Source organism: Ranitomeya variabilis, chromosome 7 (genome assembly GCF_051348905.1).
Source record: "Ranitomeya variabilis isolate aRanVar5 chromosome 7, aRanVar5.hap1, whole genome shotgun sequence".
NCBI classification, from domain to species: domain Eukaryota; kingdom Metazoa; phylum Chordata; class Amphibia; order Anura; family Dendrobatidae; genus Ranitomeya; species Ranitomeya variabilis.
The window spans coordinates 149,311,263-149,324,079 of NC_135238.1; the positions used below are offsets into that span (position 1 = coordinate 149,311,263).

General features: G+C 40.5%; 1 protein-coding gene across 1 annotated transcript in view; it reads left to right on the forward strand.

Annotated features, from left to right (window-relative positions):
• The window catches only part of LOC143784149 (aldehyde oxidase-like), a 183,160-nt gene that overhangs the window by 28,226 nt on the left and 142,117 nt on the right, over positions 1-12,817 (forward strand). The window contains exons 5-8 of the mRNA XM_077272023.1: positions 4,590-4,716; positions 7,654-7,715; positions 9,098-9,202; positions 9,940-10,020. Coding sequence (XP_077128138.1) covers positions 4,590-4,716; positions 7,654-7,715; positions 9,098-9,202; positions 9,940-10,020 — 375 coding nt within the window. The remainder of the gene's footprint in view (positions 1-4,589; positions 4,717-7,653; positions 7,716-9,097; positions 9,203-9,939; positions 10,021-12,817) is intronic.

The window sequence follows — 12,817 nt, forward strand, 5'->3', positions numbered from 1 at the left end:
GGGGCTAAAAAATAATTTTTGTGGAAAAAAAAAAATTTTTTTATTTGCATGGATCTGCGTTATAAACTGTAGTGAAACACTTGGGGGTTCAAAGCTCTCACAACACATCTAGATGAGTTCCTTAGGGGTTCTACTTTCCAAAATGGTGTCACTTGTGGGGGGTTTTACTGTTTAGGTACATTAGGGGCTCTGCAAACGCAATGTGACGCCTGCAGACCATTCCATCTAAGTCTGCATTCCAAATGGCGCTCCTTCCTTTCCGAGCCCTCCCATGCGCCCAAACGGTGGTTCCCCCCCACATATGGGGTATCAGCGTACTCAAGACAAATTGGACAACAACTTTTGGGGTCCAATTTCTCCTGTTACCATTGGGAAAATACAAAACTGGGGGCTAAAAAATAATTTTTGGGGGAAATTTTTTATTTTTTTTATCTTCACGGCTCTGCGTTCTAAACTGTAGTGAAACGCTTGGGGGTTCAAAGTTCTCACAACACAACTAGATAAGTTCCTTGGGGGGTCTAGTTTCCAATATTGGGTCACTTGTGGGGGGTTTATACTGTTTAGGTACATTAGGAGCTCTGCAAACGCAATGTGACGCCTGTAGACCAATCCATCTAAGTCTGCATTGCAAATGATGATCCTTCCCTTCTGAGCTCTGCCATGCGCTCAAACGGTGGTTCACCCCCAGATATCAGGTATCAGCGTACTCAGGACAAATTGGACAACAATATATAGGGTCCAATTTCTCCTGTTACCCTTGGAAAAATACAAAACTGGGGGCTAAAAAATAATTTTTGTGGAAAAAAAATATTTTTTATTTGCACGGCTCTGCGTTATAAACTGTAGTGAAACACTTCGGGGTTCAAAGCTCTCACAACACATCTAGATGAGTTCCTTAGGGGGTCTACTTTCCAAAATGGTGTCACTTGTGGGGGGGGTTTTACTGTTTAGGTACATTAGGGGCTCTGCAAACGCAATGTGATGCCTGCAGACCATTCCATCTAAGTCTGCATTCCAAATGGCGCTCCATCCCTTCCGAGCCCTCCCATGCGCCCAAACGGTGGTTCCCCCCCACATATGGGGTATCAGCGTACTCAGGACAAATTGGACAACAACTATTGGGGTCCAATTTCTCCTGTTACCCTTGGGAAAATACAAAACTGGGGGCTAAAAAATATTTTTTGTGGGAAAAAAATGTTGTTTTATTTTTACGGCTCTGCATTATAAACTTCTGTGAAGCACTTGGTGGGTCAAAGTGCTCACCACAGCTCTAGATAAGTTCCTTAGGGGGTCTACTTTCCAAAATGGTGTCACTTGTGGGGGGCTTCAATGTTTAGGCACATCAGTGGCTCTCCAAACGCAACATGGCGTCCCATCTCAATTCCTGTCAATTTTGCAGTGAAAAGTCAAACGGCGCTTCTTCCCTTCCGAGCTCTCCCATGCGCCCAAACAGTGGTTTACCCCCACATATGGGGTATCAGCGTACTCAGGACAAATTGTACAACAACTTTTGGGGTCCAATTTCTTCTCTTACCCTTAGGAAAATAAAAAATTGGGGGCGAAAAGATCATTTTTGTGAAAAAATATGATTTTTTATTTTTACGGTTCTGCATTATAAACTTCTGTGAAGCACTTGGTGGGTCAAAGTGCTCACCACACATCTAGATAAGTTCCTTAGGGGGTCTACTTTCCAAAATGGTGTCACTTGTGGGGGGTTTCAATGTTTAGGCACATCAGTGGCTCTCCAAACGCAACATGGCGTCCCATCTCAATTCCTGTCAATTTTGCAGTGAAAAGTCAAACGGCGCTCCTTCCCTTCCGAGCTCTCCCATGCGCCCAGTGGTTTACCCCCACATATGGGGTATCAGCGTACTCAGGACAAATTGTACAACAACTTTTGGGGTCCAATTTCTTCTCTTACCCTTGGGAAAATAAAAAATTGGGGGCGAAAAGATCATTTTTGTGAAAAAATATGATTTTTTATTTTTACGGTTCTGCATTATAAACTTCTGTGAAGCACTTGGTGGGTCAAAGTGCTCACCACACATCTAGATAAGTTCCTTAGGGGGTCTACTTTCCAAAATGATGTCACTTGTGGGGGGTTTCAATGTTTAGGCACATCAGTGGCTCTCCAAACGCAACATGGCGTCCCATCTCAATTCCTGTCAATTTTGCAGTGGAAAGTCAAACGGCGCTCCTTCCCTTCCGAGCTCTCCCATGCGCCCAAACAGTGGTTTACCCCCACATATGGGGTATCAGCGTACTCAGGAAAAATTGTACAACAACTTTTGGGGTCCAATTTCTTCTCTTACCCTTGGGAAAATAAAAAATTGGGGGCGAAAAGATCATTTTTGTGAAAAAATATGATTTTTTATTTTTACGGTTCTGCATTATAAACTTCTGTGAAGCACTTGGTGGGTCAAAGTGCTCACCACACATCTAGATAAGTTCCTTAGGGGGTCTACTTTCCAAAATGGTGTCACTTGTGGGGGGTTTCAATGTTTAGGCACATCAGTGGCTCTCCAAACGCAACATGGCGTCCCATCTCAATTCCAGTCAATTTTGCATTGAAAAGTCAAATGGCGCTCCTTCGCTTCCGAGCTCTGTCATGCGTCCAAACAGTGGTTTACCCCTACATATGGAGTATCGGCATACTCAGGACAAATTGTATAACATCTTTTGGGGTCCATTTTTTCCTGTTACCCTTGGTAAAATAAAACAAATTGGAGCTGAAGTAAATTTTGTGTGAAAAAAAGTTAAATGTTCATTTTTATTTAAACATTCCAAAAATTCCTGTGAAACACCTGAAGGGTTAATAAACTTTTTGAATGTGGTTTTGAGCACCTTGAGGGGTGCAGTTTTTAGAATGGTGTCACACTTGGGTATTTTCTATCATATAGACCCCTCAAAATGACTTCAAATGAGATGTGGTCCCTAAAAAAAAATGGTGTTGTAAAAATGAGAAATTGCTGGTCAACTTTTAACCCTTAGAACTCCCTAACAAAAAAAAATGTTGGTTCCAAAATGGTGCTGATGTAAAGTAGACATGTGGGAAATGTTACTTATTAAGTATTTTGTGTGACATATCACTGTGATTTAATTGCATAAAAATTCAAATTTGGAAAATTGCGAAATTTTCAAAATTTTCGCCAAATTTCCATTTTTTTCACAAATAAACGCAGGTAATATCAAAGAAATTTTACCACTATCATGAAGTACAATATGTCACGAGAAAACAATGTCAGAATCACCAGGATCCGTTGAAGCGTTCCAGAGTTATAACCTCATAAAGGGACAGTGGTCAGAATTGTAAATATTGGCCCGGTCCATAACGTGCAAACCACCCTTGGGGGTGAAGGGGTTAAAGCTGTGGGTCCGTCCCACTCTGCACTGCTCAGCCAGTCACAGATACAGGAAGGAGAGCTCATAAAGTAGAGTTGAGGTGTTGTCCCAGCTTGAGTGACTAATTGGAGAACCCTCAGTATAAGGGCTTTCTGAGACTGAGCGTCATATGAGCATATACTGATAACGGTGGATCTATAAGGGCATAATTAATTAGGTGTATTAAATAAATACTATATATAATCTTAGGCTATAAAATAATTTAAATAACTTTTGTACACTGATTTTTTGTTATATAAAAAATATGCATACAATGATATTAAAACAACAAAGAACAGATACCTACCTACCAGTATTGCCAACATAATTGTTTTATTATTTCGGGACATGTTCTCAAAAATCATGGACAGCCCACATGTTGTTTCAGAGACATTAGAAAAGCCATCATAAATCGTTAGTATTTTACATGATATATGTCTGCAAGCCATAGTTCTTATATAATGACATTAGCTGCATTCACTGTGAGCTATAAAATGAAAGCATCAAAATTATTTTCTGGACAGGGTAAAAAAGTGCTCATTTTTGTGGGCTGTCCAGAAATGTCTGAATGGTTGGTATCCCTGCCATCTACATTCCAGACAGGGCTCTGATATCTGAGTATCTCTTAGCTAGCTTCACACTAGCGTTCGGCAGGGCTGCAGACGGCAGCCTTCTTCCTCCGGGAAGCCCCGCCCACAGCCACGCCTCTTCCTTCAGCTCCGCCTACATCGGTATGCATCCTGCGTACCATATCTTTTACATTGGGTACGCAGGCCATGCGGATGTATGCGGATGCGTCTGCATTCTTCGTTTAGAAGCTGCACTGACCACAAGAAAATCCTAACATGTTGCGTTTGACACAGGTCAGCGCAGTGTCAAGACGACGCACGCAGAGACATCTGCATACATCCGCATGGCCTGCGTACCCAATGTTAAAGATAGGGTACGCAGGACACATGCTGACGTAGGCGGAGCTGAAGGAAGAAGCACGGCAGTAGGCGGGGCTTCACAGGAAGAAGGCTGCCGTCCGCAGCCCTGCTGAACGCTAGTGTGAAGCCTGCCTTATTAATTGTTTTAATATCCTCACAATCACATTTTTTAAATAAACCTATATAAAATGTAATTGTTAGCCTATTTATATAAAGTATTGTGCATTTCTGTCTGATCACTTTCATTGTTGTTGATATCAAAGTAAATATTACCTACAGGAACGAATAGCAAAAGCTCATGGTTCTCAGTGTGGTTTCTGTACTCCTGGGATGGTGATGTCTATGTACAGCTTGCTGAGGAACCATCCACAACCCACCATGCAGCAGATAAATGAAGCACTCGGAGGTATGACAATGGTAACATCTGATTTTTGTTCCTATTAGGTAAAGCTAAATAATTGCTGTATGGACCCGCTCACACGACTTATTCATCGGACTATCTGATGTTTTATAGGATAGCATTCGGACTAGTGTTATTCTATGGGGCAGTGCAGATCTGGGGTCTTCTTCTCATGTTGGCTTGGCTCCGCCAATCAGATCATGCGCACCCATTCGAGTCTGAGTCATGAGTTCACTTGTAGGTGTGTGGAAATCATCGGACTGTACTCACTTATCATCTGAGTGCAGGACTATTTCCACCGACTCACACAATGGAGAAGATGGAGACATTTTGTTCTCCATCTTCTCACCTGTTCTACGATTCTCTCATGTGAGGGAATGAAATCAAACTAAGCTGACACTACGAGCAAACTCTAATCTAATTGATCGGCGTGTCATTAGCATAATCAATTTGATTCTCTTGGTTGAGAGAACATTCGATCACGTTGCCCCAGCCTATGACTGATCCTCGTATGTTGTATGGACTACTAAACAGAAGTGGGGGTGGGGAGGGGAGGCTTGTTCATCGGGTAAACCCCTCTTTATATCTCATGTTCATGCTCAGCTGGTTGGACTACAGACATGGCTCACTATACTTGTGCTAGCACTTTTGGTGCTCAGCATAACTCTGTGGTATAGGACAAGCTCAGATGGAGACAGAAGATAACTACTCCTCTTAGTGACTAATTACACAAGTCCAGCCAGTTACGTGAAAAGTTAATTATAAATCAGAGCAAGAAATTCTACTTACTTATATTACTCGCTTATATAGCTCCATTAACTCCACAGCACTTTGCAGGCATCACTATCACTGTCCACATTGGGACACACAATCTACATTCCCTATCATCATATCTTTAGCGTGTGGGAGGAAACCCACGCAAACACCAGGAGAATATACAAACTCCTTGCAGATGTTAACCTTGGTGGGATTTGCACCTTGGACCCCAGTGCTGCTATACTAACCACTGAGCCACCGTGCTGCCCTATGCTCTACATCAGTATAAAATACAAGAGACATCCCGAGACGATTTTTTACAATGTAATGTTGCCGATTACATTGTTCTTTCAAGACATTGATAATGAGAAAGGAATCTTGGTTACATATTAGCAGATAAGTAACTCCTTCTACTTAAAGGAATCCTTCAGTAGGTTTTTCCTCCCAGTCTGAGAGCAGCATAATCTATACAGTGAATCCAGTGATGAGTGACTTACTGAGCTGCTTCCTGTAGTTTTGATAAAATCACTGGAGATACTACTAAAAGACTAATAAACCTGCTGCCATGTAGTCATGAGCTCTGTGTAACCCCGCCCCCTACACTGATTGGCAGGTTTATGACTCTACACAGTATACACAGTGTAAAGCTGCCAATCAGAGAGGTGTGGGCGGGGTTATACAGAGCTCAGCATTGGCAGAAATGGTACATCTGCAGCTGAGAAAACGGGTTTTATGAAAACTTGGGGACTCTGCCCCTATATCGTGCTGATCTCAGATTTCATAGCAAAAACTGACATGTCTCTGTGATTTTTGCACTGACATGTGGTCTGTTGGAAAACACGGACATGTGAATAGCTCCCTAAATTATAATCAGTACATGTATCCGTGGAAAAAATGGATAGAACACATACTGGAAACATGGCAGTCTAAATGAGGCCTTTTTGAAATCTCTTCCCCATCCCTACTGTTCAAAGCCGATACCGTGGCATTGTGCCCAGGGAAGCGCAGGCCTGCTCCAAGATCTGCTTGGTATAGAATGTGCTGTTATGTCACACTGGTGCTGCCTCTACAAAACATATCTGTTAGATAACAGTCAGCTGCTTGTAAAGACAAGAATGCTGGCACACATTGATCTCTTAAGGGGCAAACATTAGCTTCTTTTTAAAGTTGCACTGATAATATTCCAACTACAGAGAGGTTTATACTTTTTTTTAACCCCTAGTTTGAAAGTTATCCGCTATTCACATTATAGGGGATAATTTTCTGTTTTTGGGGCTTCCAGTCATCCTGAGATCCATCCAGTGTCCCAGCTGAATGGAGAGGTAGTTGAACATGTGCACAACCACTTCATTCGTTCATTCTTAATGGTGCACCCCCATTCTCAGAATTGTTGGGGCTACAGGATCAGACACACTGTAATGAGAAAGTCATCCCCTATTTTGTGTATACGAGATAACCTTCACACTTGGGAACACACCTTTTTTCCTCCTTCCTGTCGACATTCCCGTGTGAGAACTTTTTTTTGCGCATGAGTTGTAGTTTTGAATGATGCAATTCATTTTACCTTACAATGTAACAAAAAATGCGAAAAAATGACAATCACTTATGATCCGAAATGAGTTGCATATTTTGCACTTGTGTGATGTTCTTTTTCTGTGGAATTCTGAATAAAGACTTTATTATTGGATTGTGGGAGCTGGATTTCCTCTGCTCTTCTTAATATAGCCGGCATCTATCTCATGTTGAGAGAGTTCTGTTCTTGAGCCCCATACACACATGGGAATTCTAGCAATGACGTACAGTTATGCCATATTTTGTTAAGGGGTTAAAATCACCCACCACTGTCAGACTAAGAAGAGAATATACATCTCTCATGTATGGTCACCGTACCTGGTGCCCTCCATCTGCCTCCCGCTGCCACCACCTCTCAGAATGACGTTCCATTTGTCCTGATCCTAAGATCTTGCTCAGCCAGGGGATTGCAGCGGTCACTCTAAACCACACCGCCATTGCTTTTCCTGTCCTGTGAGGAGATGGTTATGGTGGTGAAATGTTGTCATCTTAGAATTAGGAGAAAATGGAAGGCACCAGGTACGATGATTTTACACAAGACATTTGTAGCTATCTTTCAGTCAAAGGGGTGAAGGTCAATTTCACCTTTTATTTACTCATGTGTTTTGTTATTAGGTAATCTGTGCCGCTGTACTGGATATCGACCAATAGTTGATGGATGCAGAACTTTCTGTAATGTAAGTAAACAATTGAACAGAACCTACATAGAGGAGTTTCTGCACCCCTCATAGAGCTTTCTCTTACTTGTGTGTCCAAACATTGGCATGTCTCTGGCCTATGTGATACCTTACATAAAGATCAGAGACCCAGTTAAGTACACCTCCACATACATAAAGAATACAAGTATTTACTAAAGCAGACATGTTCGTCATGGGCATACATAGAAATCATGGGGCCTCATAGCAGAAATTCTAATTGCCCCACCTCCCCCTCACCCAACAACAAAAAATAATTAATATTCAGCGGGGTCGCAGAAGAGCAAATCTCATAACTTTGCAGCCTTTACAATTGTAATTGTCCTCCTAATGAAGTCCTAGATTCCCCATTCATTGCACCCAAAATAACCACACAAACTCTGTATGATACCCCGACAGTGAATTTCTCCGCAGTACCATCCACACGCACAGTGTGATGACCCTATTGTACCCCACCTCAACTCCTCCTGCTAAGTATGGTGACCCCAACACAGTATGATCCCCCAACTGTGACCCCAACACAGCCCTCTATCCCTCCCATCTTCTTACGATGACGTCCTCTTCTTGTCTTCTTGCCGCGGCTCCGGTGCAGGCGTACTTTGTCTGACCTGTTGAGGGCAGAGCAAAGTACTGCAGTGTGCAGGCGTCGGGAAAGGTCAGAGAGGCCCAGTGCCTGCGCACTGCAGTACTTTGCTCTGCCCTCAACAGGGCAGATAAAGTACGCCTGCGCCGCGGCAAGAAGAGGACGTTATCGCAAGAAGATGGGAGGCCCCGGACCGGACCGTGACACCCATCGGACCCGAAACGAACCGGGACCGCCCCTGGGTGAGTATAATCTAACCTTTATTTCTCATCTTTCAGGTTACATCGGGGGCTTATCTACAGCATTCCAGAATGCTGTAGATAAGCCCCTGATGCCGGTGACCACAGCTCATATACGATTTTGGGGGTGACAGATTCCCTTTAAGTTAATAAAGATAATATTCTTAGAATACGTTTGTCTTTTTGAACATTAAAGTGTTTTACATTGATTTTTCTAGCTAACAAAATACCATGAGATTTTTTTTTACTTTATTGGTTTTACAAATCGTTTGGTAGTTACAAACATGAAAGTCACAATCCCAAAATACATGAAACTCTTCAGGGTGTATGGCTATACAGTGACATACATTGGAGCATCTGTTGGAAGGATACGTCAGAGAAGGCTCTCACATTACATAAACAGAGCCTAATCAAATAAAAAAACAAGGGTAAAAAATCGTCGGCAATCTTAGTAAAACCCAACCACATGCCTCAGAAGTTATCAAAATGTTATTACAATATCTATTTTCCATTTTATAAGTTACATGAACTTGTTTTTAAAGAGAGAAGATTGCTGTCAGCTGAAAGAGAATGGAGCTTGTTATGTCAATGGTGACACAAACAAGAGTAATGGAGTCAATGAAGATCATGATTCAGGTTCAGGAGATGTAAGTTCCCAGCACTTTACATTTTAGAGGGGATTTATGCAATAAAGATATTACAGAAAAATACATAAAATCAACAAATACCAAAAGGAGCGAGGACTCTGCTCACAAGGTACAATCGATGAAAAAATATGTGAGGCAAGAAAGGAGAATGGTAAAACCTTCACAATATAATGAAGTTTCCATTGATGTTTTAATTATCTTTATTTTGAGTCATTATTCCTTGAAGATTTAACTTTGAAGAATATTTTAATTCCTGTACTTCAGTTAAGAAGGTTTACAGCAGGGGTGGGGAATTTTTTTTCTGCCAAGGGCCATTTGGCTATTTATACCATACTTCGGGGGTCGTACATACTCCGCCCACAAAGTACATCCTGACTCTGGCACTGGGTTCAGGATGTAATCTTTCATTGCATGCCCTTCAGTGTTCAGTAGTGAACACTGCATGTGTGTGCTAACAGAGCAAGAATAAATTAATGAGCTGGTTCTAATCAAAATACAGCTCCCTGCCCAAGAATGCGGTCCCTGAGAATCTGCTCAGGTTTGGGGGCCTGATAAAAGGTCAAAGAGGGTCGTAAATGGCCCTGGAGCCTGAGTTTCCCCACCCCTCGTTTAGAGCCACCATAGACAGTGAGAAGTAGCAATGGAACAGGTTGTTCTTGTTCTTGATGAGTAGAGAACTTCTTCTGGAAATCTGGGACTCGGCCATAATTTGTATTTGTGTACTTTTTTTCTTAAAGGTTTGCACAGGATTGTTTAAAGAAGACAACTTCCTGCCCTTTGACCCAAGCCAAGAACTGATCTTTCCACCTGAACTAATAGTAAGAAGTATTTCTACTATTCACAGTGACTTCTGTAGTTTAAACTTGTCCATGTACCCATACTGAGGAAAAAAGTAAAGGACCTCACCACTTGTGCAATATTGTGATTAATGTTATAAGTTCTGTGTGATGTCATAGTTGTTATTTCATCATGCATAGTCTATTGTCTGGTTCCTTCATATCCGCTTGTTTTCCACAATATCCTGTTTGTCTATTGCCAAATCTTTACTGGCATCCATCTTAAAATGTGATAATCCTCTCTTAATATCGTCTATGTCCTTAGGGCCCGATTCATTATTGCTTTTGCGCTTTCTTTTCTTCGTGTTGGTGTTTTTCGCCTGTTTGTCGTTTGTGTCTAATTCTTCTTTTAATTTACACTTTTCTTAAAAGCCTGTTTTATTACTGCCCCTCTCTTTTTGTTTTAATGATTGCCATTGTGGGAAGTTTTTTTGTTTCCAAATATTTTTCCCTGATTCATGAATTGCAACTTTTTAAAAAGAACCTCCTGAAATGATTTTATATAGGCCTGTTATTTTGCCAATATTTTTGAAACCACAAAAAGTCGCAGAACAGTGTAAAGAGGAAAATCACATGAATTTTTTATTTTGCTACAATGCTTGAACCGCATGTGCCATTTTGAGGAATTTGGCACCAAAAACATCAGTGAATACCACAAGGCTAAAACAGAAAAGTGACAAATGGCAAATGAATCAGACCCTTAGTTTGTTTATGTAGACATATTCTTAGAACAGCTATCCTTGAAGGTGTTTCTTTTTTAAAAAAGTTCAAAATACAATCAAAACTTATTATTCAGCATCCTGTAGGTATTAAATAGAAAAACTTGCACATTTCGATACTCCTATATCCTCATTTAATGGTGACTTTTACATTTGTGCCTTATTCCTTATTTAAATGGTGCTTTTTTACGTTTACCTTACTTGTCTTTGTCTGCTTTTTTTATTGTTCAGCATTGTGGTTAGGATTTTGTTTATTCAGATGTTTTAGCCTAATACATTATTTGTATTTTAGAAAGGTTGCAACATTTTTGTGCAGTTGTACTTCAGTACTCCATTGGAGATCAAGATTTGTCTAATTTTTCTGTAGTTGATAACTAAAGTGCAATATTTCAAAGGATCATGTGGCTTAAAAAAAAAAAAAGTTTCAAAGAAGCTAAAAGACAAAAATATGAGCGTGTTTGATTTTTTGCAAAATTCATCAGCCCACGTACACAATTCTGAAGAAACCAGCAACACAGATTACAAGATATAAAACACAAATGATGAGTTGGGGCTTTAGCTTTTTATTGAATGCTGACTATTATTCCCAACATCCCCCAGTTTTCCCTGAATCACTGTTTTGTCACCTTTCCAGACCTTAAAGGGAATCTATCATCAGGTTTTTCCTAGCCCATGTGAGAGGAGCGTAATGTAGAGGGAGAGATCTTGGTTCCAGTGATGTATCTTTGCTGGTTGCTGTAGTTTTCATACAATCTCTGTTTTATATGCTGCAGATCTACCAGTTTTCTCAATGCTGAGCTTTGTATAACCCCACCCACATCACTGATTGGAAGCTTTCTGTATACTATGCATAGGCAGAAAGCTTCCAATCTGTCGTGGGGGCGGAGTTATACAGAGCTCATGAATATGGAGGACTACATGGAAGCAAGTTTACTAGTCTTTTAGTAATATCTCCTGTTGATAAAGTAAGACAGTTTCCTGTCCTTTAATTATGGGATGTCAGTAATCACATGAATCTTTCATTCACTTGAATGATGGCACCCCAATGTGACTAAGTCAGGCTGGCAGCCCTTCACTACCTGGTGCTGCCCTAATATCCAAAAAGTTTGTGAAAACAGCCTCATCATGCAATATTTGTGCTCTTACAAGAACTTTGATCATGTGTGTTAACTACTAAGTGCATTTTTTTTTACATTTTTTACATAAATTAATACATTGAGCAGTATTATGTCTCCACAAACAAGCCCTTTAATAGATTATTCCCAAAATGACAATTACAAAGCACATGCATGACTATTTGTAATATACAAGGCTAGTGTAAAGTTAATTTCTTGTACCTTTTTGTCTTTTTACAACCTTTTATCCCCTCGATACATCTTGCTTGACAGAGCTGAATCAGCCGTTCTACTCTTTCCTTCTAAAACTACATTTGCCAGTGGCACACTGCTTCTCCTCAATGCTTCAGGCCCCTCCCTCTGCTATTACACGTGCTTCTTGTTAGAGATAGGTAAGGCTCAATATATAATTAGATGATAGAGGTAGAGAAAGAAAAAAAAAGAACAAGTGAAAGAAATAATGAGCGACAAGAGATAGAATGAGAGAGAGACAGATTGAAAGAACAAAAAAAGAAATTCACGTAAGAAAAAAGAGAGAGGGGCAGAGAGGAATAAGAGGAAAAGTAGGGAAAGAGAGAAGTTGTGTAGTGGACTCATGTTATTGTAATAGGTTACCATTATTAGTACAAACACGATTTTATTCAAATGAACTAAAGTTACTTTGTTAAAAATAAATATCCAGATTAAATAATCATTATAATGGGTAATCAAAGTGAAGGTTTGGTGTACAAACATTGTATAAACATTTCTCTCCTACTTACAATGTGGCCTTGGATGTTCTAGTAGTAAACAGGAAGAAAAGACTGGAGCATGGCCACGTTTTATTGATATGAATGAGGGGACCATTGATACTTTTGAATGCAGTGACTAATCCTGCTATATTACATTACTATTTGCAAACAAAAGTCATATTGCACGACTCGTTAAAGGGTTGATTGTGACTTG